This window comes from Enhydra lutris, unplaced genomic scaffold (genome assembly GCF_002288905.1).
Source record: "Enhydra lutris kenyoni isolate GAN:26980312 unplaced genomic scaffold, ASM228890v2 scaffoldscaffold42, whole genome shotgun sequence".
NCBI lineage: Eukaryota > Metazoa > Chordata > Mammalia > Carnivora > Mustelidae > Enhydra > Enhydra lutris.
The window spans coordinates 1,139,135-1,162,690 of record NW_019154126.1 but is presented as its reverse complement, the minus strand read 5'-3'; the positions used below and the strand labels follow the sequence as shown (position 1 = coordinate 1,162,690).

At 44.9% G+C, this 23,556-nt stretch overlaps 1 protein-coding gene across 4 annotated transcripts in view; it reads left to right on the top strand.

Moving 5' to 3' along the window:
• LOC111155567 (KIAA1217 ortholog) overlaps nt 1–23,556 on the top strand; it is a 289,167-nt gene that overhangs the window by 146,641 nt on the left and 118,970 nt on the right. For all 4 annotated transcript variants that reach the window (XM_022515809.1, XM_022515811.1, XM_022515812.1 and 1 more), the window contains exon 3: nt 3,204–3,402. In XM_022515809.1, coding sequence (XP_022371517.1) covers nt 3,204–3,402 — 199 coding nt within the window. The remainder of the gene's footprint in view (nt 1–3,203; nt 3,403–23,556) is intronic.

Genomic DNA, 23,556 nt, shown 5'->3' with positions numbered 1-23,556 from the left:
TTCTGCAGACACCCTGCCACACCTCTTAGCTACTCTCGTCCAGCTGTTAATGAATATGTTATCCTTGGCCCCAAAATATGTCTTCAGTGCCTTAGGAGCTCAAGAACCCTGTGCAGCACTTCTAACCCCAGGAGCCCAGCACGGTGCTGAGCGCAGAGTCCCTATTCCAAATGCCTTTTGCCTTTTGTCATACAGCAAATCCCAGGGTAGCCGACATTCATTAGTATCAGCAATTTCCATTGTCTCCTCTGCACTATATGATGTCTGTGCAGTGAGAGCTGGCATCAGGGGAGGGGACCCTGTGAGGAGACTGCGAATTCTCAATGACAGTTTGCAGGGGGAAAGTGAATGACACAGAAAAAGAGGGGGAATTTATATTTGGAACTAAGTGGCTGTGTACAGGAAGTTAAAAAAAAAAAAAAGGTTAGCCCTTACAACTCTATTTTTATACATATTACCACCACGGTGACCCTGAACGAGAAACAGAAATTTGATTCTGACTCTCTTCAAGGATTATTGCCTTTTGCAATGGAAAATGACAAGTCAGGGGTGCCTGGGTGGCTCAGTGGGTTAGGCCTCTGCCTTCGGCTCAGGTCATGATCTCGGAGTCCTGGGATCAAGCCCCGCGTCAGGCTCTCTGCTCAGCGGGGAGCCTGCCTCCTCCTCTCTCTCTGCCTGCCTCTCTGCCTGCTTGTGATCTCTCTGTCAAATAAATAAATAAAATCTTAAAAAAAAAAAAGAAAATGACAAGTCATCAAATGTTTCCTCTCTGCCGTGGGCCGCAGAGATGACCAAAACGGCAGAGGCCAGGAACGTGGCCCTGCTGCTTAAAGTAATATTATCTCTTGGCTATTTTGCTAAACTGAGTGCATCTTTTTTTTTTTTTTTTTTTTAAAGTCAGAATGAAGACATCTTCCTGGATATTCTGCCGAGCTTAACAAGCAGGTACCTTCTTCATTGAGGACCCTGTGACTTTCTCTAGATCTCCATGGGCTAGGCAGGGGATGGAAGGATTTTTCTAGTCAAGGAATATGCCCGCTGAGTGCCAAAGCCAGATCCCAGTCTTTATTCCAGAAGCGGTCTTAATGGAACATAAATCTGGGAATCAGCCACTTTGGGGGGCTGGCACAGAAAAATTAACTCAAGGAGACAATTTAACTGTTAATGGGTGTTCTCTCTGGCAGGTAATCTGAGCTGAGCGTTTGCTCTGAAACACCCAGGTCGGTCCTCTCCGTGACAGCTCACGCTTCAGGGAGTGCACGGATCTGTGCACTGACCTTTTTCTGGTTTTCCTCCATGGCAAGGCCCTGAGCGGCGTAGCCAGGAGCGGCGGTGTAGCTGATGCGATAATCCCGCTGCTAAAAGGGGTCTCCTTGTTTAGCAAGAGAGAGGGGAAAGCAGCTCATCATTCTGCCGTCAGTAGGGTTCCCGGGTGTATCAGGCTACGTATTTTTCAGTGTACCTTGTTCCAGAAATCATTAAGAATTTCAAGACAGGGGGGGCGCCTGGGTGGCTCAGTTGGTTAAGCGTCCAGATCTTGATTTCGGCTCAGGTCATCATCTCAGGGTCATGAGATCGAGCCCTGCATCAGGTTCCATGGGAGCCTGCTTAAATTCTCCCTTCTCTCTCTCTCTCTCTCTGTCTCCCTCCTTCCCTCTCTCCTCCTTCTCACCTCCTTCCCCTCTCAGAACATGCCCCTCCAAATCCTCGTACTCTTGCTCTCTCTCTCTCTCTCTCTCTAAAAAATAAATAAATAAATAAATAAATAAATAAATAAATAAAATTCAAGATAGCCACAGTGGAGCACGGGCATAGGTTGCACACCCGAGAAGCTGCTCCTGCTTTGAGAATTAATTGGTGCTTAGTTTCAGAATGCAGGGGCCTCCTTAGGAAGGCTTAAAGGAAATGAAGGAATGCAAACAAACGGAAAATCCGGCTGCTGTGGACTGCCTGTAGCCCAGCACCAGCCCCTCAGCGCCTTTGGCGTCTTAGGAAGAGAAAACTCACCTGCCTGATTCATTGCGATCAGTCTGCCTTCCAGAAGGCGCCCGGGATCCTGTAATGCCTGTCCCGGTGGGCATCGTGGGAGGGGAGAGCTGAGATAATGGGTTCCTTTGGCCTAATCCCCGACTTCTGCACTCAAGCAATCCAGCCCCACTAGTCAGAGTTAACACCGTCTCAATGCACCTTTACTTTGTCTTCTGTGTTGGTCCCCTGAGTAGACTGTGAACACCAGGAGGGCAAGGCTATGCCCCTTATTGCATCATTCTGGTCCCAGGACCTAGCACAACGCCTGGATCATAGTGGTACTCAGTCTGTGTCTGTTGGAAGGATCAGTGGATGTACCTCACGGTTCCTACTGTACACTTCATTACCCACTGATCTGTGTCATTTTGTGCCCTAGAGTAATTGCTCCCATCAGTTCTGAAACGCTTTGACATCAGGCAACCTCTTGTCCTATCTTCTCCGTCTCCCACACTGTTCCACCCCTGCTCCATGTTCAAGGAATGTCCTTGACTAAATAGATCATGAGCATTTTACACATGAAATTTCCTGCCGTCACAGCATAGATAACTTAAGAATTCAGTTACGTGCCGTGTGTGCATAAGTTACTCTAGATGCTTTCTGCTGATTGGCGAGGTAGGTAATAACAAAAGCTAGACATCATCTGACCTACAGGATTTCTGGCTCAGAGGAAGATATCCAACTGTGATATAAGTGTCTCCCTCACAATCTTAGTTTCACTGATTTTGGAAACAGTATTGCTGGAAGACTTGGAAGGACCAGTTGTGTTCAGTCTTCTGTGGTGTGAGTGCCTTATCCATTGAAGTATACATAAACGTGTACAATCCCGTCTGTTGTCATAACAACCATGAAAATGTGTGGCGCCGAAGGAATTGATTTGCCATCATTCTTTCCTGTGATGCGGCTTGTCTGCAACTGCTTATTCAAGCTGGACTTTGTACTGTAGATGCTCAGTGATAAAAATCTTATTGGAATACTCCCGGACAACATTGGTTGGTTGGTTTTTTTCCTGATACTTTGCCCACTGGATCTTCGGTTTCCTGTGTCCAGTCCTTCTAACGGATTTTTCCCCTGCCATGTTGTTTGCCCAGCTCTGCAGACCTTGATGGCATTGAAAATATTTTCAGCATAATTCAGAGTCATTTATTTTTCTCTTTTCTTTCACATACCTTTTGCAGACAAGAAGTCCCAAGCTGTCTCATAGTCCCCAACCTCCCAATTTGGGCGACCCGGTCGAGCATTTATCAGAGACATCTGGTGATTCTTTGGAAGCCATGTCTGAGGGAGAAGCTCCAAGTCCCTTCTCCAGAGGCAGCCGAACTCGAGCGAGCCTTCCAGTGGTGAGGTCGGCCAACCAGACGAAAGAAAGATCTCTGGGTAAGCTCAGAGGGTAGTTTTTGATGCCTGTTTTTACTGCACATGTGTCTTTTTATACTTCTGAACCCATATCCCAGCGTCCAAATGTTCATTAGATCTTGTTTGTGAGAACACAAGTCCTGAGAAACTTGACAATGAACATCGAGCTGAAGAAACAATAAGTCCAAAGTGTCTTTGGGGCTGGGCCGCGCGCCTGTTAGTGAAAACCATAAACACAGGGCTCTTCCCACCACCCACGGAAGGACAGAGGTCTTGGTGTGCAATTTGCTACAGCCTTTCCCTTCAACAAGCTTTTAAAGGAAGCGGAAGGATTCTGTTGTTCTGTCCTTACCACTTACCATTTGCTTTTTTTTAATGTTGGAAATTCGGTTTCTGTGTCGCTTTGCTTTTTTTCAAAAAAATGTTTGGGCAATAAGGATTTAGACCTCTCTGCTGATTTCATAAGCTCAACCTGCTGTTTCAAGGTTCCAGACCAGTACTTGTTTTTGTAGATAGATGGGATCACGGGGTAAGAGGGAACAGGAAGAGATCAACCCACAAAAGGCTTTGGGGTCTGGCCCCTGCACAAGATAGTGCGAAGACGCCACACGAAACCAAGCAAATGTCTTGCTTGAAGGGGAAAAAGCAGTGAACGCTTTGGGGGAAGAAGGCTGATTTTGATTTTGTTCCTTTGGTTGCAGATGACAAGAAGACTGGTTGCAAACATTCTCCTCACTGGCCTTAAGGAAAGAAAAAAAAAAAAAACAAACAAACCCCCAAACTATTATTATTTGTATTATCGGTATGACAGTTTAACATTAAGTTTTATATAGATCCTTTTAGATTAATAATCCAGGGTCCTCATTTTATAAATGAGAGAAGAAAACCGCAGAGGAATCTGCTTTTTCTTTTCTTTTTTTGTTTTTTGGGTTTGGGGGGGTTGTTTTTGTTTTTATTTTGGGGGGTCACATAGTTCGATGGCAGAAGCGGGCCTCCAGTTTCTCTTCGTCTCCTGCCCAACTGAAGGAGTGGGACACACAAGGGTGTGATACACCTGAGGAACATCCTGGGCCAGGACAGGGTCAAGAGGACACAGGCTTCCACACCAGCCCCAGGTTGGGGCATTGCATCTGGGTTCCAGAGCTCTGTGCTCTCCTTGCCCCACTCAGCTTGCGGGAGCAGGAGCCAATCCCGGAGCGGAATGTGTCCTTTGTGCTTTGCAGGAAATGAGGGAGCTTCGGGTCCCTGGAAAGATAGCCTGTGCTTTGCAAAATAAAATGAAGATAAGAATGAATGCCCAGGTGCCTCCCTCTGTACCTGAGTTACCTGGGGAATGCCGAGCCTGAGATAATGGTTCTTTTGTCCTGCCCGGCAGGAGTTTCCTCCAGCAGCCAGACTCCGCGGCGGGCTGTCCAGGTAGACACTGGCAGCGTTCTGGAAGCAGCCTGGGGCACAGAGGCTGTGGGAGCCGGTGGCAGCCTTCGCCTCGAAATTGCTGAGAGTGGCTGGTGTTTTTTCACCAAGCGGCTGCATGCGCCTCTGCAAAGCTCTTGAGTTTTACTGAGCACAGCCAGGTGTGCAAGTTCTGGGGAGCTCAGGGTCACTGCAGATTTAAAAACGTATCCGAGGTGCTTATTCTTCTAGCTCAGCGATGCATTTTTGGCCTGTGATTTTTGCAGCTCTTGGGTAGAAAGGAAGGAAGGCGGTGAGCAGAGAGGGGGAGGGGGAATGAGAAGTTTGCCCCCAGGCCGGAGGATCCATGGTTGGAGAAAGGGGGCTGGGGCTGGACCAGTGGGGTTGGCTCTGCCCTTGACCGCCTCTTTGTGGCCAATTTGGGAACGTCCTCCTAGCTGCACCTGGCCTTGTGGCGTAATTCAGTTGAGCCGGGATGGGAAATAAACAGGAAAGTGTGAGCCAGGGAGAGTCTAAACACAATCTCCCTGCCAGGGGCCTTGCTCTGCTTTGTGTTCCGGAAAATCCTGAGTGTGCGTGTGTTTATTTAATACGGACAAGGCAGGCCCTGGGGAAGGGCAGGCTCCCCAGAGAGCCCAGAACCTGGAACGGTGGGTGTCCCCAGCAGGTGATGGTCGAGGAGCACAGCTATGAGTCTGCCTGCCCCAGAGGCCACAGATGGGGGGACTGAGCCACGACCTCCAGCAGACCCATTGTCGCTACCATTTGGAAGCCCCGCATAACGTTTGGGATCTGGACACTGTCACTTGATAGTCCTCTGCAGAATTTTAAGATCTGCCCCGAAGCTCTGTTGATCCTGTCTTTATTTAAAACTCTCATAGTTTGTTCATGATGGATTTTTGGCATTAATTCTGCGTTTTAAAAATCTCACCTGAAAATACTGTTTGGCTTGATGACTCACTTTTGGGAGGCCCTTTTGGTTTTGCCCCTGACAGGGGGCTCCTCTCTTCCTCATGCCAGTGGCTGTCCCCTGTGTCACCCCAGGAGCAGCACAGGCGTCTGTATGGTCTGCGGCCTCAGAGGCCAGAGTGAGGCTGAGCTTCTGCACGGGCACGAGGAGCCTCGGGAGACGGGACTCCCCCAACTCGGGCAGCACCTGGAGGAGGCCTGGACACCGGGACAGTGGGACCAGGACCGCCCAGCATCCTGAAACCACTCTCGCTCCCCGGCGGGGAGGAAACCTGTTCTCACTTCAGGCAGCCTGTGCCTGGAGATAAACCTGCCTGCTTAATCACGTTTCCACCAGACTGATTCCTCCTTTCTATTACTTTAGCATATTTAGGGGGTGTGAGGAGCCCGGGAAGGCTGGGCATGGTGTGTGTTGCATGTCGCAGAGGCTTTCAGAAGACGTGGAGGAGAGAGAAGGCTGTGGGTGTGGGGGGCACAAGGCATTCATTGTTCAGCACAGAGAAGTTAGACATCATTGGTATCTGTGTTACACTGTCCCTGCATGCAGGATGTGAGCTGCCCGTCTGGGAGGGGACTCTGGGACCACAGGTTTGGCCAAATGACAGCAAAACCCACAAGTCCTTTCCTATGCCCAGGGCAAAGCTAGCCACTCTTGGAGATTTACGAAGCAGAAAAGCAAAGAGAGAAATGCGCTCGGGGTCTCTGACTCCTCACATAGCCAGGTCCCAACGATGTGCCAATCGGTATGCCCACTCTTGCCGTGGTGGCTTCCCCGCCCACGCTGCCCATCCAGAGCCCAGAAGAAATCTCTCTTGGTGGAATCGATACTGCTTCTCTTTCCCTCTCTCTTCAGAAAAGAGAAAGTGAGAGGAAGTCTGCAAAGTAAAGTCAAAACCGCTTTGCAGTAGAGTTTGGTTTTAGAAATCATTTCCATGGGGAAAAAAAAAATGTCCCACTGATATTAGGTCTGAGTCTTAATGATGGAGTCGTTTGCTTTTCATCATGGCCATCTTCGAAATGCCTGTCTGGAACACGACCAGGAGCAGGGGCTGGGGTCTGGCTGCTCCACAGTTGGCTTTGGGGAAAGGGTAGCCACAAGATGTTCCCACCCTTCTGTGTGCCCTCAGGAATTTGAAAATAAAACTCCTGTGAAAACAAGAACAGCAGTAGCAGCTTCCTCCTAGCTGCCGCCAGATGCCTTTGTTGACCGGATTCTCAACACTTAAGTTTAGGAAAGAGACCTCCCATACCAGCCCGGCAGCCACAGGTGGTGCCATGTCTGTAACAGATTGCCTCCCAAAGACTCAGCCCCGACAAACAAGAATGATTTTAAATGGCTCGGGAGGATTTTAGACTAATTGAGGGAGAATCTTCTCAGTGCCTGTGAATGACCGAGCATCTCCCTGTCTGTTCTTTTATTCCAGAATGGTAACAGTGAGGGTGATCATTCTCTGAGAATGATTTGGGGGGAGGGACGGAAAGTTCATGCTTGCTAGGATCTCCCCTTCTGTGCACAAGACTGAGGAGGAGGTTCCAGCAAAGGATTGAGGAAACCACCCCCATCTACAAAGTGGAAAAGCCAGGAAGGGGGTTGGGGCAAAGACGCTAAGACTTGCATTTGGGTACTCGATGATTTGAGCATGAAGGCTTAGCCCTTGGATAGTTAAAAGAGAAATAAATTTCAGACAAATAAAAAGAAACATTGCTCTATAGAATAAGTGCAACATTTATGAAATGTGTTTTCCTAAGCACCAGGAGCGATTGAAATGTCATATAAAAGCAAAAATTTACAGAAGAGAGTTTTGTAGCAGGTCAAGAGGTTTGGGGCACATTCCTGATCTTTTTTAGGGTGCGACCCCAGAAGAGTATTGTCTCTAGCATGGAACTAAGTGGACAGGCATGGGTGGGTCTGGTGACTGACTGGCATTGCCCACTGCGACCTTCTTGTGAGCCTTCCTTCACTTCCGGGGCTGGAATGCAGAGTCGTTCTAGAATATCAAATACTCTGGGTTCCAAAAGTAGGGACCAAGGCATTTGCGGAAGCTTTTGGATTTGTCATTTGTCGTTGTCCCAGGGTGTAGTCACGGAAGCTAGCGTTGAAAGTCAAAGTGCAAGGCACCCATTTTTCGGGTGCGGAGGGGCACAAATGGGGCCCGAGTCTCTGACCCTAGGAGTAGCTTCCTGCTCAAGAGAGCAAGGCTTTGGAGTCACAGGGGTGGGGGAAGGGTGGATGGGGGAGAGGAGGGGGGGGGGGATGGGTAGAGGGTGGCGGCTGGGCAGGAAGCTTCCTCCTTGTCAAACTGGTTCTTTGGTGTCCCAGTTCTGTGGTCAAAAGTCAGCCCAATGATCCTGCAAGCCGTTTAGTAAATCCGTTTTTGCTTAAATTAGCCCGAGTCGGTTCAGGCCCTGCAGCTGAAGCCTGCCTGATTCAGAGGAACTGATTTCCTATATTTGTTAAAAATGCAGTTCCACCTGTTCTGTATGTTTCAAGAAAATACAAATACCGGTGGGTACAAACCCCTGACTTCTAGAGACTTGGCAGTGAACTGGAGAAGGACCTGGAGATCCGGTTTTTCGACTGTGTTTCTTAGAACTTTGGCGTTCTGTGGAATTTTCTCACGAAATGCTGCACTTTTATATAAGATTTTATTTGAAAATGGGCTATGCTAAACTCACACACGCACAGTAAAAGCGTTAAATAGACCAGGGGGCTTGGGGGAAGGGAAAAAAGGAAGGAGGGATGAAGAAATTTCCTCTATACAACAGAAGTCCTTGAGTACCTTAATTTGGCTAGAATGAGTCAGAAGGATTGCCTCTTAGTTAGTTTGCACTCCAGGTAATGAAGGTCACGAAAGGTAGCTTTTTGTAAACCAATCAGTCTTTAAGCTAAGGGGGAAAAATGGGTTTGGGGCTGGGAATTAGCCACTGAAAGGACTATTCTAGAAATCCTCTGGTATAGTGAAGCATAGTTTTGTGATAAATTTTGCTTTATAAGCTTAGGTTTTCATAGATGAGGTTTTCTGAAAGAAGGGAGTACACTTATCCAATTTTACCCTCTTGGCTCTCATTTCACCCATGAGAAAGAATGTTCCTGTAAAAGATCACTGTGTAGATTCGTGGTTTGTTTGTGCTTATTTTATTTATTTATTTTAAAGATTTTATTTATTTATTTGACAGAGAGAGAGAGAGAGCACAAGCAGGGGGAGGGACGGGGAGAGGGAGAAACAGGCTCCCTGCTGAGCAGGGGACACCCCCAACCCCCCCCCACATGACCTAAGCCAAAGGCAGATGCTTAATCGACTGAGACACCCAGAGGCCCCTTTATTTTATTCTTGTAAAAAGAGTTTTTAAATGTATTTATTTGAGAGAGAGCGCACATAAGCATGGGGGAGGGGCAGAGGGAGAAGCAGAGGCCCCACAGAGCAAGGAGCCCGACACAGGATTCAATCCCAGGACCCCAAGATCATGACCTGAGCCAGAGCCAAAGTCAGATGCTTAACCAACTGAGCCACCCAGGTGTCTCTTGTGCTTACTTTAAAAAATAAAGTTCATCAGATATCTTTCAGAATATCTCGGTATTAACTGCTGGGTTGAAACCCTATAATAGATTTCTCAGATTTCAAAAAAAGCATTTTAGTAAGATACCTGAGGAGCATTTTAGTTGGATACCTGAGGAGATCTAGGCCTTTATCTCCTCAATATCTTGAGGGTACTTTGCAGACAGGATGCAGGTAAAATCCAAAATTGAAAAACCTTTGGTACCAAGAAAAACATCAGCAGAGGTGAACAGAAGATGGGATTGCTTCTCAGGGTCAGAGTTCCGTGCTCCCCACCGCCTACCCCCCCTCCCCCAGCCTGGGCCACCGCTACCATGACTCTACAGGGTCTGTGGTTGGTTAGGTGGTGACAATGAGGCGTCCCGAGGGAGACTCGGGATCTGCTGTTTCCGTACCCCCTACAGTTGGGTGATTGATGCTAAACCTGGACTTTTGCAAGTCACCTCCTTGTAAAGCTATAACATAAAATATTTCAATACTGCAGGTAGAGCTATGCGGTTTGATAACTCGAAAGGTGCCTTAAATTTCCAAAGCAATTTTAGGAGCTCGACCTGCCAGTAAGCGGGTATGGAATCTCTCCTCCTTTCTGTCTCAGCTGTGATACCCCAGCCTAACCCAGACACCTAGACGATGTTTTTGCTTTCTTTTCCAATGTAAAAAATAATCTTATTCAAAAAAGAACCCTTTGTCAAGTTTCATGAGGCAACAGGAAAAAGTAAGGCAAGCTTTATCTGTTATTTATACCTCTCTACATCCAAAATAGATTTGATTTGGCTCATTCAAAGACAATGAAAGTATATAAGAACCATTAAAACAAGAATTAACACAAGTAGCAGTTGGGCACAATATGTGTGCCAGAAAAATTAAGATGGGGATAATTGCCATAAATGCAGCCAAGACAAAAAAAGAAGATAAAAGGGGAAATGTAATGAGTCAAATGGATTCCATTATTGAAGAAGAGGTTTATACCAGCTCACGAGAAGGAAGAGTCTAAGGCGTTACCACCTGAGAACTCCTTCATCTTAATGTTACTGACAGCATAGTATGTAATAGACAGTTGTATTTAATAACAGTTGTTTTACGAATTGTTGTTTTTCTATTTTTTAGTTGTTTTTCTATTTTTTAAAAGATTTTATTTATTTGTCAGAGAGAGAGAGAGCAAACGCAGGCAGAGAGAGAAGGAGAAGCAGGCTTCCCCCTGAGCAAGGAGCCGGATGCGGGACTCGATCCCAGGACTCTGGGATCATGACCTGAGCTGAAGGCAGTGGCTTAACCGACTGAGCCACCCAGGCGTTCCACGAAAAGATTTTTCATATAGCGACACCTTTACATAAAAATTCAAAATCCCAGGACCCCGTATGAAGCCATGTTGTTAGAAGACACATTTTCTTGGACTCTGTAGGTTTCTGGTGATCTAGTGTGATACACAGAGTTGATACAGTCTTTTTTTTTTTAAGATTTTATTTATTTATTTGACAGACAGAGATCACAAGTAGGCAGAGAGAGAGAGGAAAGCAGGTCCCCTGCTAAGCAGAGAGCCTGATGTGGGGCTTGATGCCAGGACTCTGAGATCATGACCTGAGCCAAAGGCAGAGGCTTTGAGCCACTGAGCCACCCAGGTGCCCCTGATACAGTCTTGATAGTTGACCTGGCTCTTAGGTGATTGGCTGTTGACTACTCATTATCTTGTCAGGGTGGGTAACTGCAGCCAGAAAGGAAAATTTGAGGGGCACGTCATTGTTGAAGGCTTGAATGACCAATGAGACTTAGAGAACAAATCTCTCCCATCACTCCATGGAGACAAAATTCCAGATTTTTAATGTGTCCTAATAATATGAGCTGTTGCTCCGTACTCTCTCCAGGAATGTGTTTGGGTGTATCTGGATTCAGATGATGTATTCTGATGTGCTTTGCTATGGTTTGGTTGGAATAAGAGATGAGATGTTCAGAGATATTGCCTGAATGACATTTGGGGGGAAAGATTCAGTTAATCCGTCTCTTTTGTTTTCCTTTGCCATGAACTCGATGGAAAAGTCTGTTGACTCTGTCTTGCTATTTTTCGGTAAATGCAAGATTCATTGCACACTTGAAGGGTTCTTGCCAAGTTCATTATTCTTTAAAAGCTGCCTTTAAAATATAACCCTTTACATTCTTCTAATTCTATAAGAATTCCCACACTTTTTTTTTGCACCAGCCTTTAAAGAATATTCTATGAAATATAAAACAATATTAAGATGCAAGCCAGCTTTCTGTCATAGACCCAAGTAAGTAGACCTCCATGCTTGGTGCTGTCATTCTCTCAGAGGCCTCCAGAGGGCTGCACACTGACATCTGGAAGCAGATTTTTGGCGGCTTCTTTCAGGTAGAGCATAAGAACATAGGAAGGTACCTGTTCTGCATGGCTACAGGGTAGACATATGTCTCCTTGGGCGCAGGAACTGGTGAATTCCCATCCAGATTTCTCGAGTTAGCTCTGGGATGTGGGAATTGCAGCTAAACAGCCTTGACGTCTGGAGGTGATGTTCTGTGTGGACCACCAGGACTCACTCTCCATCCAGAAGTTGCTTTGGAGAATAACAGCCAGCCCAGCAAGCCCTGAGGCACCACTACGATGACTTCTAGCTTCTCGTTGGTCTGAACCATTTTCCCAGGGGCTATTGTTGGCCGAATCGTTCCCTTCCCTTTCCCCCCCTGTATAAGAAGAGGAGGTAAGCACACAGACATAGAGGAAGACCGTGCAAAGGCACAGGGAGAAGGCGCCATCTGCGAATCAAGGAGAGAAATCTCAGAAGGTAACAGCTCTGGCAAGACCTTGATCTCAGACTTCAGCCTCCAGAACTGTGAGAAAATAAACTTGTGTGGTGAAGCCCCCCAGTCTGTGGGACTTTGTGGTGACCACCTAGCAGCTCATACAGGGGCTGAGGACACCCTTCTCCTTCCTACTTTTTTTCTCATTTGAGGGGATGGTCAGCCTTATGGCAGTTGCCACAAACCTTAAGAGTTTCTTCAAGACAAGACAATAAGGTTTGTTAGGTTTCCTGTTTAGTTCAGTTTGGTTTTATTTTAGCCTCTTCAACCTTTGCACAGTGCATTGACTTGGTTTCTCAGCATCGTAAGGAAAAACTGAAAAACCTTTGGTACCAATTCAACTTCTGTTACTACTTTTCTGTTTGGCGTCTCCCGAACCCCATCCTCCAGTTTAGGAGATGAAAGTTGTTTGACATCCAACTGATTTAACTATATCGCATCAAGAAAAGCTCCTGAGTTTGAGTTCTCGAAAATTTGGTGAATGTCATTAAAAATGGTGTTCCCACCAACTTTTCACTGTCAGAATTTTTCTAAGGTGTTAATTGGCTTTCAGCATCTCTGGCTCCGTGTCTCCCGGTAATATTAACTCTAAACATGATGGAAATAAATCTTTCCTTCCCCCCCCCCGCCACGAGTTTTGTTCACTTCCCAGTTTTTTTCCCCTCCATTTATGTATTTGTGCATTTATTAAGAATCTATTCCGTTCGTGGCACTGTTAAAGGTGCCATGGTGAGTTATTTAGAAAATACATGAAATCTGGTTCTTGTATTTGAGGGAATTTCAGTATAACTAAGGACACACGGTAACCATGTAAGGACTGTAAAATCTGCATAAATCAAAGCGCACACAGGAAACTGTGCACACGCCAGCCATGTTGCCTCCTGGCGGTCCCAGCGGTCCAGTCTCTCTCCTTAGGGACTATGTCCATGCTACTTACTCTCTCTGCCTGGATCCAGTTCCTCAGCCCCGGCACCCCCATATCATGACCGCTCCCCACTCCGCTCAGACCTCTGCTCAAATGGCGCTCTTCAGAGAGCCCCTCCCAGTAAGAAACCACCCCCACCCCCGCCCTCCGATCTCTATCCGCATATCCTGCTACATTCTTTCTCACGACACTTCTCACTGAGGACGCTGGTTCTCCAACATGAGCGGCGACCTTGTGAAAGCACACATTTCTGGCTCTACTACTTGGGTTTCTGAATTAGTGGCTCTAGCACAGGACCCCCAGATTTGCAGCCCTAAATAAGTCCCCAGGGGCTACTGCTGCTGCTGCTGTCGATCACTGAATGAGGGTCGTGGGATGCCCGAGGAGAGGTGGAAAGCATCTTCACAGCGTAGTGCCACACGAGAGCATTATTTTTTTTTTAAGTAGGCTCCACGCCCAGCATGAATCCCAACATGGGGCTTGAACTCAGGACCCTGAGATCAAGACCTGAGCTGAGATCAAGAGTTGGCCGCTCAGCTTGAGCCACCCAGGAACCCCACATGAGGGCATTTTAATCAGTCCTCAATAAAGGATGGGAAGTAGTTATTATATTTTGTTGGGTAAATACAGAGGCTTGATACATCTGGCCTGGATAACGTCCTTAAACTAGAATATTTAATCCCAGCACACATCACTAGCAGGGCCCTCACGGGAGGTCTGGGAATATGCATCCTTCCCACCATGAGCTGGAGAACATCTGTTCACTAGGTCTGCTTCACCTTCTACTCTGTGCCATTCCTATTTTTAATCCCTATTTGATCCCTGGACCACCTTTATCTACCCTCTCGCCCCACCTGCCCCAACTTGACATTCTTATTAGGTAGACTCAAAAATGAAAGGGCGGCTGACGTCTTCATATGACTTCACGCCCCTTTGTATCCCCGTCCCATTTCTGGAATTCAGGGTTTTCCCTTGCCGTTGTCCTGTCCTTGTCTGACCCAGGGGAACTCAGCCCCAGCCATGGTCAGTTGGCCCCTGGATGTTGATATTGTTCCTGGTGTTGACAAGGCAGAAGCAAATGAATGAGGCTAATGCAGCTGAAGATTTTCCTGGGGAAGTAAGTTCCTTTGAACAGATGCTTTATGCTTTGGTTCAGCAGTTGGGTTGGTTTTGCATGATTCTGGAGTCACGTGCTCTCCTGTGCTTCCATTTGCCTTCCTAAGAAAAGACGAGTAACATAAGAGCCTTTTGTAAAAGCATTCAGTGTAACAAATACGTACTAAGTACCTACAGGGCTCACATGCTATGTTAGGTAGGAGGAAAGAAAATCATTCTTTAAACAAATCCTTACTGAGTTCCTACTAAGGCAGTCTTGGGCACAATCAGTGAAACAGTCATAAGCCTCTGATCTTCCGGAGCTTTTATTCTGTTGGGGGAGGCAGATGGTAAGCGATTAAAATTTGTAGTAGATGGTATAAATGCCACGGAGAAAAAGAAAATGGGGGCATGGGTACAGGGAGCACCGAAGAGGTCAAGGTATGAGGCTGCCTTTTAAAGCATGGACAGGGAGGTGAACACTGAGCAAATGGCCTTTGAGCCATGACCTGGAGTGTGAGGATGTCAGCCTCACAGACATCCAGGGGAGGAGAGTTCCAGGCAGAGGGAACAGCCAGTGCACAGGCTCTGAGCAAGAGCATGTCTGGAGCCTTCACAAAACAGCAGGGAGACCACTGTGGTTGGAGTTGCAGAATAACAGAGGAATAGGAAATGCGGTCGGAAAGATGGTGGGGACTGGATAACATGGGCCTTTTACAACAGTCAAGATTGGGCCATGCTGGCCACATCAGAATGGAAACGGTCATATTGCAGAATTAGGATCAGTGACCTCACTTCAGTAGGAAAGATTGGATTCTGGCTCCTGGGTTTGGAACAGACTAAAGGGGGCATGGGCAGAGTTGGGAGACCAGTTAGGGAGATGAAGGTGTTGGCAGAGGAAGTGGTGAGAAGAATTGGGATTCTGCAGGTGTTTGGAAATTAGAATGAGATGGCTTCCTGCCATCCAAGAGTTTGCGTTTAATAGAGGTGGCATACGGATGAGAAACCATGAACGCACATGCCATCAGAGTAGCTACAGCGTGCTTGGCATTGACCTTGTGCCAACCAGCACTTACTCTAGGCCAGGCCATGTCTAATCCACTGAGCAGCAAAGCCAGGACTTGAACCCTGCTGGCCGTATCCAGCACCCACACACTTAACTATGACACTGAACTGAAAAGGCATAGAAAGGTATGCTATTAGGTATTTGGTAATGTGGGAGGTTTTTAATGAAAAGTAGCCTTTGAAATGGACTTTGATAAATAAAAGTTGGGCTCTTTGAAGAAAAAAAAAAAAGACGGCTCTAGTATGAGGGCAGTAACCAGAGGAATAGATCCCCCCCCCCCCTTGAATACGCTTCCTCCTCTAAAAGCTGAGCTGGAACCCCTGTGGTGGCTTCTGTCTGCCCTATTCGGAGCTGTCCTGTGCTATTCAAGGCTGTAGCTGTGGCGTCTTCCCCCTCAGAAAAGGACACTGAGTGTCAACAGAAGTGGCTGATGTAGTGATTAGGACCACCTCCTCGGACTCCGTTACTTACCTGATATGCGACTTTGGGCAGGTTACTCCATCTCTGAGCCGCTTCCGTAAATACCTCCCTGTACAATAGTTGCAAAGAACAATGGAGACCATGCAGGTCTTAACGTGGTGCCGGCACATAGGAAGTACCCTGTCAGTTAGCCTATGTTCATAATGGCGAGGTGAATAATAAATCAAAATGTCAATTGCATCTTTTGTTTTCTCAGGTAGAACATTATGGATTTCATTTAGAAACCCTTACATTAAAACCATATTGAGATACCACCTTACACCAGTTAGAATGGCCAAAATCGACAAGACAGTAAACAACAAGTGTTGGAGAGGATGTGGAGAAAGGGGAACCCTCTTACACTGTTGGTGGGAATGCAAGTTGGTGCAGCCACTTTGGAAAAAACAGTGTGGAGATTCCTTAAGAAATTAAAAATAGAGCTTCCCTATTCCCTATGCAATTGCACTACTGGATATTTACCCCGAAGATACACATGTAGTGAAAAGAAGGGCCATCTGTACCCCAATGTTCCTAGCAGCAATGGCCACAATCAACAAACTGTGGAAAGAGCCAGGATGCCCCTCAGCAGACAAATGGATAAAGAAGATATGGTCCATATATACAATGGAGTATTATGCCTCCATCAGGGAGGGTGAATACCCAACTTTTGTATCAGTGTGGACGGGACTGGAGGAGATTATGCTGAATGAAATTAAGTCAAGCAGAGAAAGCCATTTATCGTATGGTTTCACTTACTTGTGGAGCATAAGGAATAACATGGAGGACATTAGGAGAAGGAAGGGAAAAATGCAGGGGGGGGGGAATGGAGGGGGGGATGAACCATGAGAGACTGTGGACTCCAAGAAACAAACTTGAGGGTTTTGGAGGGGAGGAGAGTGGAGGGATGGCTGAGCCTGGTGATAGGTATTAAGGAGGGCATGGATTGCATGGAGCATTGGGTGTTATATGTAAACAGTGAATCTTGGAAAACTACATCAAAAACTAATGATGTACTGTACAGTGACTGCCATAACATAGTTAAAAAAAAAAAAGAAAAATCCTTATATCAAAATGGTGAAAATCAAAACATTTCCTGTCGGAGATTTATTAGCTTCTAACTTTATTTGCCCACAGAGTTAATGAAAGGGATCACCTCAGCTTTCCCCCAGTCCAAAATAAATGCCCCCCCTCATTGCCCTTTCACAGTATATTTCCCTCACTCGGTCATGAGCTGTTTTACAGTAATGACATTTTAGGCTGGCTGATTTCCGGCAGTCTGTGCTTGCAGCAATCACATGGCTTTTTCTTTTCTTTTTTCAGCTTTATTAGGGCAGAGTTGAAAAATGAAACTGTAAATTACTTACTGTGTGTATCATGATTTGATATACATACAAATCGTGAAAGAATTCCTTCCTCCCAAGTAGGTAATTAATACATTTTTCACGTCACGAATTTATCTTTTCGTCTGTGTGTGTGAGAACATTTAAGTTCTACCCTCTTAGCTAATTTCAGTTACACACACGGTTTTGGGTTGTTGTTGTTGTTTTTTTTTTTAAGATTTTATGTATTTATTAGATATAGAGAGACAGGGAACACAGCAGGGGGAGTGAGAGAGGGAGAAGCAGGCCTCCCGGCTGAGCAGGGAACCTGATGCAGGGCTCAATCTCAGGACCCTGGGATGGTGATCTGAGCCGAAAGCAAAAGCTTAACAACTGAGCCTCCCAGAAGCCGCTCACAACACACTGTTAACTGTGGTCACCATGTTATACATTGGATCTTCGGGTCTTATATAATAGCTGAAAATTCATACTTTTTGCCAATCCTTCCCTATTTCCCCCACCCCTGGAAACAACTTTCTACTCTGTTTCTATGAATTTGTTTTTTTTTTTTTTAATTATTTTTAAAGATTCCACATATAAGGGATACCATGCAATATATATGTTTGGCTTATTTCAGTTACCATAATGTCTTCAAGATCCATCCGTGCTGTTGCAAATGACAGGATTTCTTTCTTTTTTAAGGCAGAGGAACATTCCATGAGTCACGTGACTTTAAATTGCACTGTAGTCTATATTGTTTCTGGAATTCCCCTGCAGGCAACTACCCCCATCTGTGATGTTCCCTCCCTATTTGACTGTTAGACATTAGTCTCTTAAAGTCTAATCTCCCCCTCCAAGTCCATTATTTATCTGGATCTATCTCTTTCAAATCCTCTGTTCCTCAGCTCTAAGGGTGTGACCCAGGCATCCCAGCAGGAAGAGAGCTGATGAGCTGATGTGAAGTTGAATGTGGGTAGTGTTTCAGAAAGAGTCCAGAACATGTAGAAATTATGTTTATAGGGGGATTCTTAGGGAGATTTCTAGCAATATGCAAAGGTTAAGGAGCGTAGAATGCCAACAGTCCCCTTCTTCCTACAAACACATGGAAGCATAAGATAAAATATATTAACAATGGCAAATTAATACAATAAAGAAAAGGAAGTCCCTAGGTTCCAGAAGTGGAAAAGGATATCAAAGTAGAAATGCCAGTGAGCATAGATATTTCAGAAGTGGGTATCGGTTGCAGGCATTTGGGCTAGGACTCTGGTACTTATACAGCAACAGGGAAATGAACAGAAAGATAGACTAATGGTCCCTGCAAAACTAGGCTAGAGGTTAAGATAGGTGGGCATTTACTAAAATGGGATGGGGGTAGGAGAAAAACTTCCTTGAAGCCCAGGAAAACAACAAAGAAGTTTGCCTTCTGACCCAAACATTGGATGAGAAAGAAAAAAACTTGCTTTTGAACCACTCACATGGAGGGAATCTGAACTTGTAATAGCTGCATCTGGGGGGGAATCCCCAAGTATATCAGTCAGCATAGGCTAGGTAATGCTGCAGTGACAAACAATCCCCAGATCTCAGTGGCACTTACCACAACCAGTGTCTCTATCTTGCTCAAATTGCATGTCCAGTGCTGGGTGGCAGAATTCTCTGTCGATCTTGTAGCCACTTAGGGACCCATGCTGATGGAAGCTCCACGTCAATGAATCACTAAACAGGAAAAGGGAGAATGACACGTCCTGCTCTGGCTCTCAGAGCTTCTGCAAGCAGTGATATTTCAGTTGAAAGTCAGCACAAAGCTGTGCTCCACTTTAAAAGGGACAAAGGAAGTGCAACCCAGCAATGTGTCTAGAGAGATAGACTATTTCTGGAACAATGCTAGTGACAACCATACCGAACCTATAAATTTACATAGAAATGATCAGGACCACCAAAATCCCTAAAGCAGGTTATTCAACTGAAGAGAGAAATAATCAAATAGAATTTAAATCTTGGGAAATTTACAATCTGAGGAGAGATTAAAAAGAACAGAAATAAAGAGAAAACGTTGAAGGGCAATTCAGAGAGAGCATAAGGCAACCAAGACCACCTGTGTCTAATAGGAGTTCCAGAAGACAAGACTAGGAATAATTGGAGGAAGATGATAGTAGAAGATGTAACAAATGGTAATTTTTCTAAAACTGTAGATGGACCTGATCCTTAAAATTGAAACACAACACAAAATCCCAAGCAAGATTTAGAAAAAAAAAAAAAAATCTGCACTTAGGCCCACTGTGGGGAAACTTCAAAACATCATATGTCAAAAGAATATCTTTAAAGCAGACAATGAGAAAGGACAGGTTACCTAAAAAGAAAAGAAAACTTGACAACAGCATACTTTTATAAGTCCAGAAGTCAGAAAACAATGAGATCATATCTTCAAAATCCAGGGGGGAAATCACTTTTAACCAATATTTCTTTAGCCATCAAAATTATTACTTAAGAGTGGGCACAAAGAAGACATTTTGAAATAAACAAAATGAGAATTTAGCCTTTGCAGAACTCTGGCTGAAAGAACCAGAATATGTGTTTCCCACAAAAGTCTCAACAAAATATTAGAAAATCAAATCCAACAACGTATGAGGTTAGTAATATGTCACAACCAAGTGATTTATTATTCCAGCTATGCAAGGCCATTTAAATATTTGAGATTCAGTCAGTGTAATCTACCCTATCAATAGGCTAACAAAGAAAAATCATATGATGACATCAGTTGACACATTAAAAAGCATTTGAAAAAAGTCTAGTACCCATTCATTATTTGAAAAAATAAAACTCTCAGCAAACTAGGCATCAAGGGGAACTATCTCACCAAGAGCAACTACAAAAACCCTAGCGTTAACGTCATATTTAATGGCAGCAGGCGGAGTGTTTTCCCTCTAATATTGGGAACAAGATGAGAATGTCCCATTTCACCACTCTTTTTTTTTTTTAAGATTTTATTTATTTATTTGACAGAGAGAGAGATCACAAGTAGGCAGAGAGGCAGGCAGAGAGAGGGGGAAGCAGGCTCCCCTCCGAGCAGAGAGCCCGATGTGGGGCTCGATTCCAGGACCCTGAGATCATGACCTGAGCCGAAGGCAGAGGCTTAACCCACTGAGCCACCCAGGTGCCCCCCATTTCACCACTCTTAACGCAACATAATTTCAGAAGTTCTGGCCAGTGTCATAGACAAGAAAAATAAAAGCCGTGCCTTTTTTTTTTTTTTTTAAGATTCTATTTATTTTAGAGAGAGCAAGAGATAGCATGAGTGGGAGGGGCAGACGGAGAGAGAGAATCTCAAGCAGACTTCGTGCTGATCACGGAGCCTGATGCAGGGCTTGGTCCCAGGACCCTGAGGTCATGACCTGAGCTGAAACCCAAGAGTCGGATGCGTAACTGACTATACCACACAGATATCCCAAAGCCACGTTGTTTAGAAAGGAGAAAGAAAATGGTTTTTCTTTCCAGATGACATTATCTACTAGGAAACCCCAAAGAATGTACCAACAAAACAAAAACAAACACAAAACCCACCTCATAGAGGTAATAAGTGATTTAGCAAGGGCAGAACATAGAAGATCAACACATGAAATCCATTGCATTTCTATGTTCTAACAGCAAACAAATGGAAGGCAAAATAGAAAATAATACCACTTACAAGTGCTTCAGAGAAAATGAAACACTTAGGTATAAATCTAGTAAAACATGCATGTTGGAAATCTGCGTGCTGAAAATTACAACATGCTGATGAGGGAAACCAAAGGCCTAATAATTGAAGAGACACACTGCTTTCATAGATTAGAAGCTCAACAAAGTAAGGATGTTACTTGTCCCCCAGATGGATTTACTGGTTTAAAACAATTCTTGTCAAAACCACAGCAAGATCTTTTTTTTTTTTTTAAGGTAATTCTAAAAAGGTGAAGGAACTAGAATAACTAAAAGAGTTTTGGCAAAGAAGGATAAAGAGGGAAGAATCAGGTTACCTGATTTCAAGTCTTACCATAAAGCTACATTAATTAGGACTGTGTGGGGTTGGCAGAGGGAGAGACACATATGTCAGTGAAATGGAATAGAGAACCCAGAAATACACCCACACAGTGATACCCAACTGATTTTAATCAAATTGCAAAATTCAGTGGAGGAAAGATAGCTTTTCCAACAAATCATGCTGGAGTAATTGGACATCTGCAGGCAAAACCCAGGACTTGAATCTAAGTCTTGGACCTTATACAAAAATGTACTTGAAATAGATCACGGACTTAAACGGAAAATGTAAAATTGTGAAACCATCTAAATAACAGGAAGTATTATTTAGGACCTTGAGCTTTGTGAAGCGTTGTTAGCCATGACCCCCAAAGCGTGATCCATACAAGGAACAGTTGATAAAATGAGCCTCATCCAAAAAAGACCCAGCTAAGAGGATGAGAAGACAAGCCACAGTCTGGTAGAAGAATCTCTGTAATCACGTAACCAACAAAGGACTAGTATGCAGAATATATAAAGAACTCTCAAAACTCAATAGCGAAAAATCAAACAGTCCAGTTGGAGAACAGACCAAAAATCAGGAAGAGACATTCCCCTGGAGAGGATATACAGACAGTAAATAAGCAGAGGAGAATACGTTCATCGTGTGCCTTTTGGGAAATTCAGATTCAAATCTCCGTGAGATACCACCACACACATTTCAGAATGGTTAAGAGGATAAATACTGACAACACCGAATGCTGGCATGGATGCAGAGACACTGGGTCATTCATATATTGCTGGTGGGAATGTAAAATGGTACAGCCACTCTGGAAAATAATTTTACAGTTAACTTTAAGACTAAAAATGGACTTAACATAGGACCCAGCAGTTGCACTCTCTGGCATTTATCTCAGGAATATGAAAACTTACGTTCACTCCGAAGCTTTGAGTGTTCATAGCAGCTGGAAACCACCGAAGCATCCTTCATTGGGTGCATAGTTAAACAAATGGGGTACATCTGTGCTGTGGAATTCTAATGTGGTGAAAGGGACAAGATATGGATACATAAAACAACTTGATTGGACATGAAGGGAATTAAGCAGGGGGGGGGGAAGCCCCAAACTCTAAAGGTACTGTTGCATTTATATAAAATGCCATACAGATAAAATTATAGAGATGGAGAACAGATTAGTAGTTGCAAGGGGCTTTGGGGGTGGTGACTACGAAGGGGTAGCATGGGGGAGCCTTTTTTTTTTTTAAGATTCTTTTTTTTTTTTTTAAGATTTTATTTATTTGACAGAGAGATCACAGGTAGGCAGAGAGGCAGGCAGAGAGAGAGAGAGAAAAGCAGGCTCCCTGCTGAGCAGAGAGCCCGATGTGGGGCTCGATCCCAGGACCCTGAGACCATGACCTGAGCCGAAAGCAGAGGCTTTAACCCACTGAGCCTCCCAGGAGCCCCGGGGGAGCCTTGTTATGGTGGTTCAATTACATAGTTGGGGTAGTAGTTACATGAAGTACACACACACACACACACACACACACCAGTGCTTATATGAATCTGAGTAAGCTCTGTGCTTTGTCGCAATTTCAATGACCTGGTTTTGTTATTGTCTACAGTTACACCAAATGTCAACATTATTGGAAGCAGGGTGTGGGTGCATGGGACCTCCCTGTACTTTTTTTTTTTTTTTTTGCAACTTGCTGTGAATCTAAATTTTTTTCTGAACAAAAGGCTACAGAAATATGCATATTCCACTAAGAAATGTAATGAACCTAGGAGGGGGGAGATGGAGTGTGTGCGGTGACACTTAGATGAACTGGTAAGATAAGCCGGGGGGGGGGGGTTGTTTTGTTTTGTTTTTGTAAAATCTAAATAAGCATCAGTCATAATGAATCCTTTAAGGGAGTTAGAAGCAAGGTAGAATAAAAATACCAGCTAGAGACAATATAAGACCAGAGAAGGTGATGAGAGAAAAAGCATTCTAAAGCCTCTGATTGTCTAGAGAGAAGGATAGAAAACCATATGTCTGAAATGTCTTTGTGATAAAAAAAGGTAGAATGGCATCTAAACCAACCAAAGTTATTTTAATTCACACTAAAATCATCTGCGGAACACCTGCTCCGTGTCTGGAAACCCACTGATGTCACTAATTGCTCCCATAATCCTGAAAGAAGGCAGTGTGATCCCCTTTTCATTGATGCAACAGGCTCCGTGGGGGCGAATCACGGCTGAACAGTCACGCCCAGCAGTCAGTGGCGAAGTCAGCACTTGAACCCACGCTCGCTGACACCTTAAGCCTGCGTTCTTTTAATTCCACGATGCCCTTCGATGCGAAATGAGTATCGAAATAGATTAATTTTCCAAAGAGAGTGCCTGCAGTATATTTTGAATGTGAAATATTTTTACCTTATATGGACTGAAATATGTATCCTCTCCAAAACAGAAAACAGAAAGCGTTTGTCTTACCGTTTGCATTTCGGTGTCCAGCCTAGGGGGAAATTTTAGTGCAAAACAGAAAGCTTTCATAGCTTGCCTTTTCCTTTGTGAGCCCTGAAGAGTCATCGTGAAGCTGT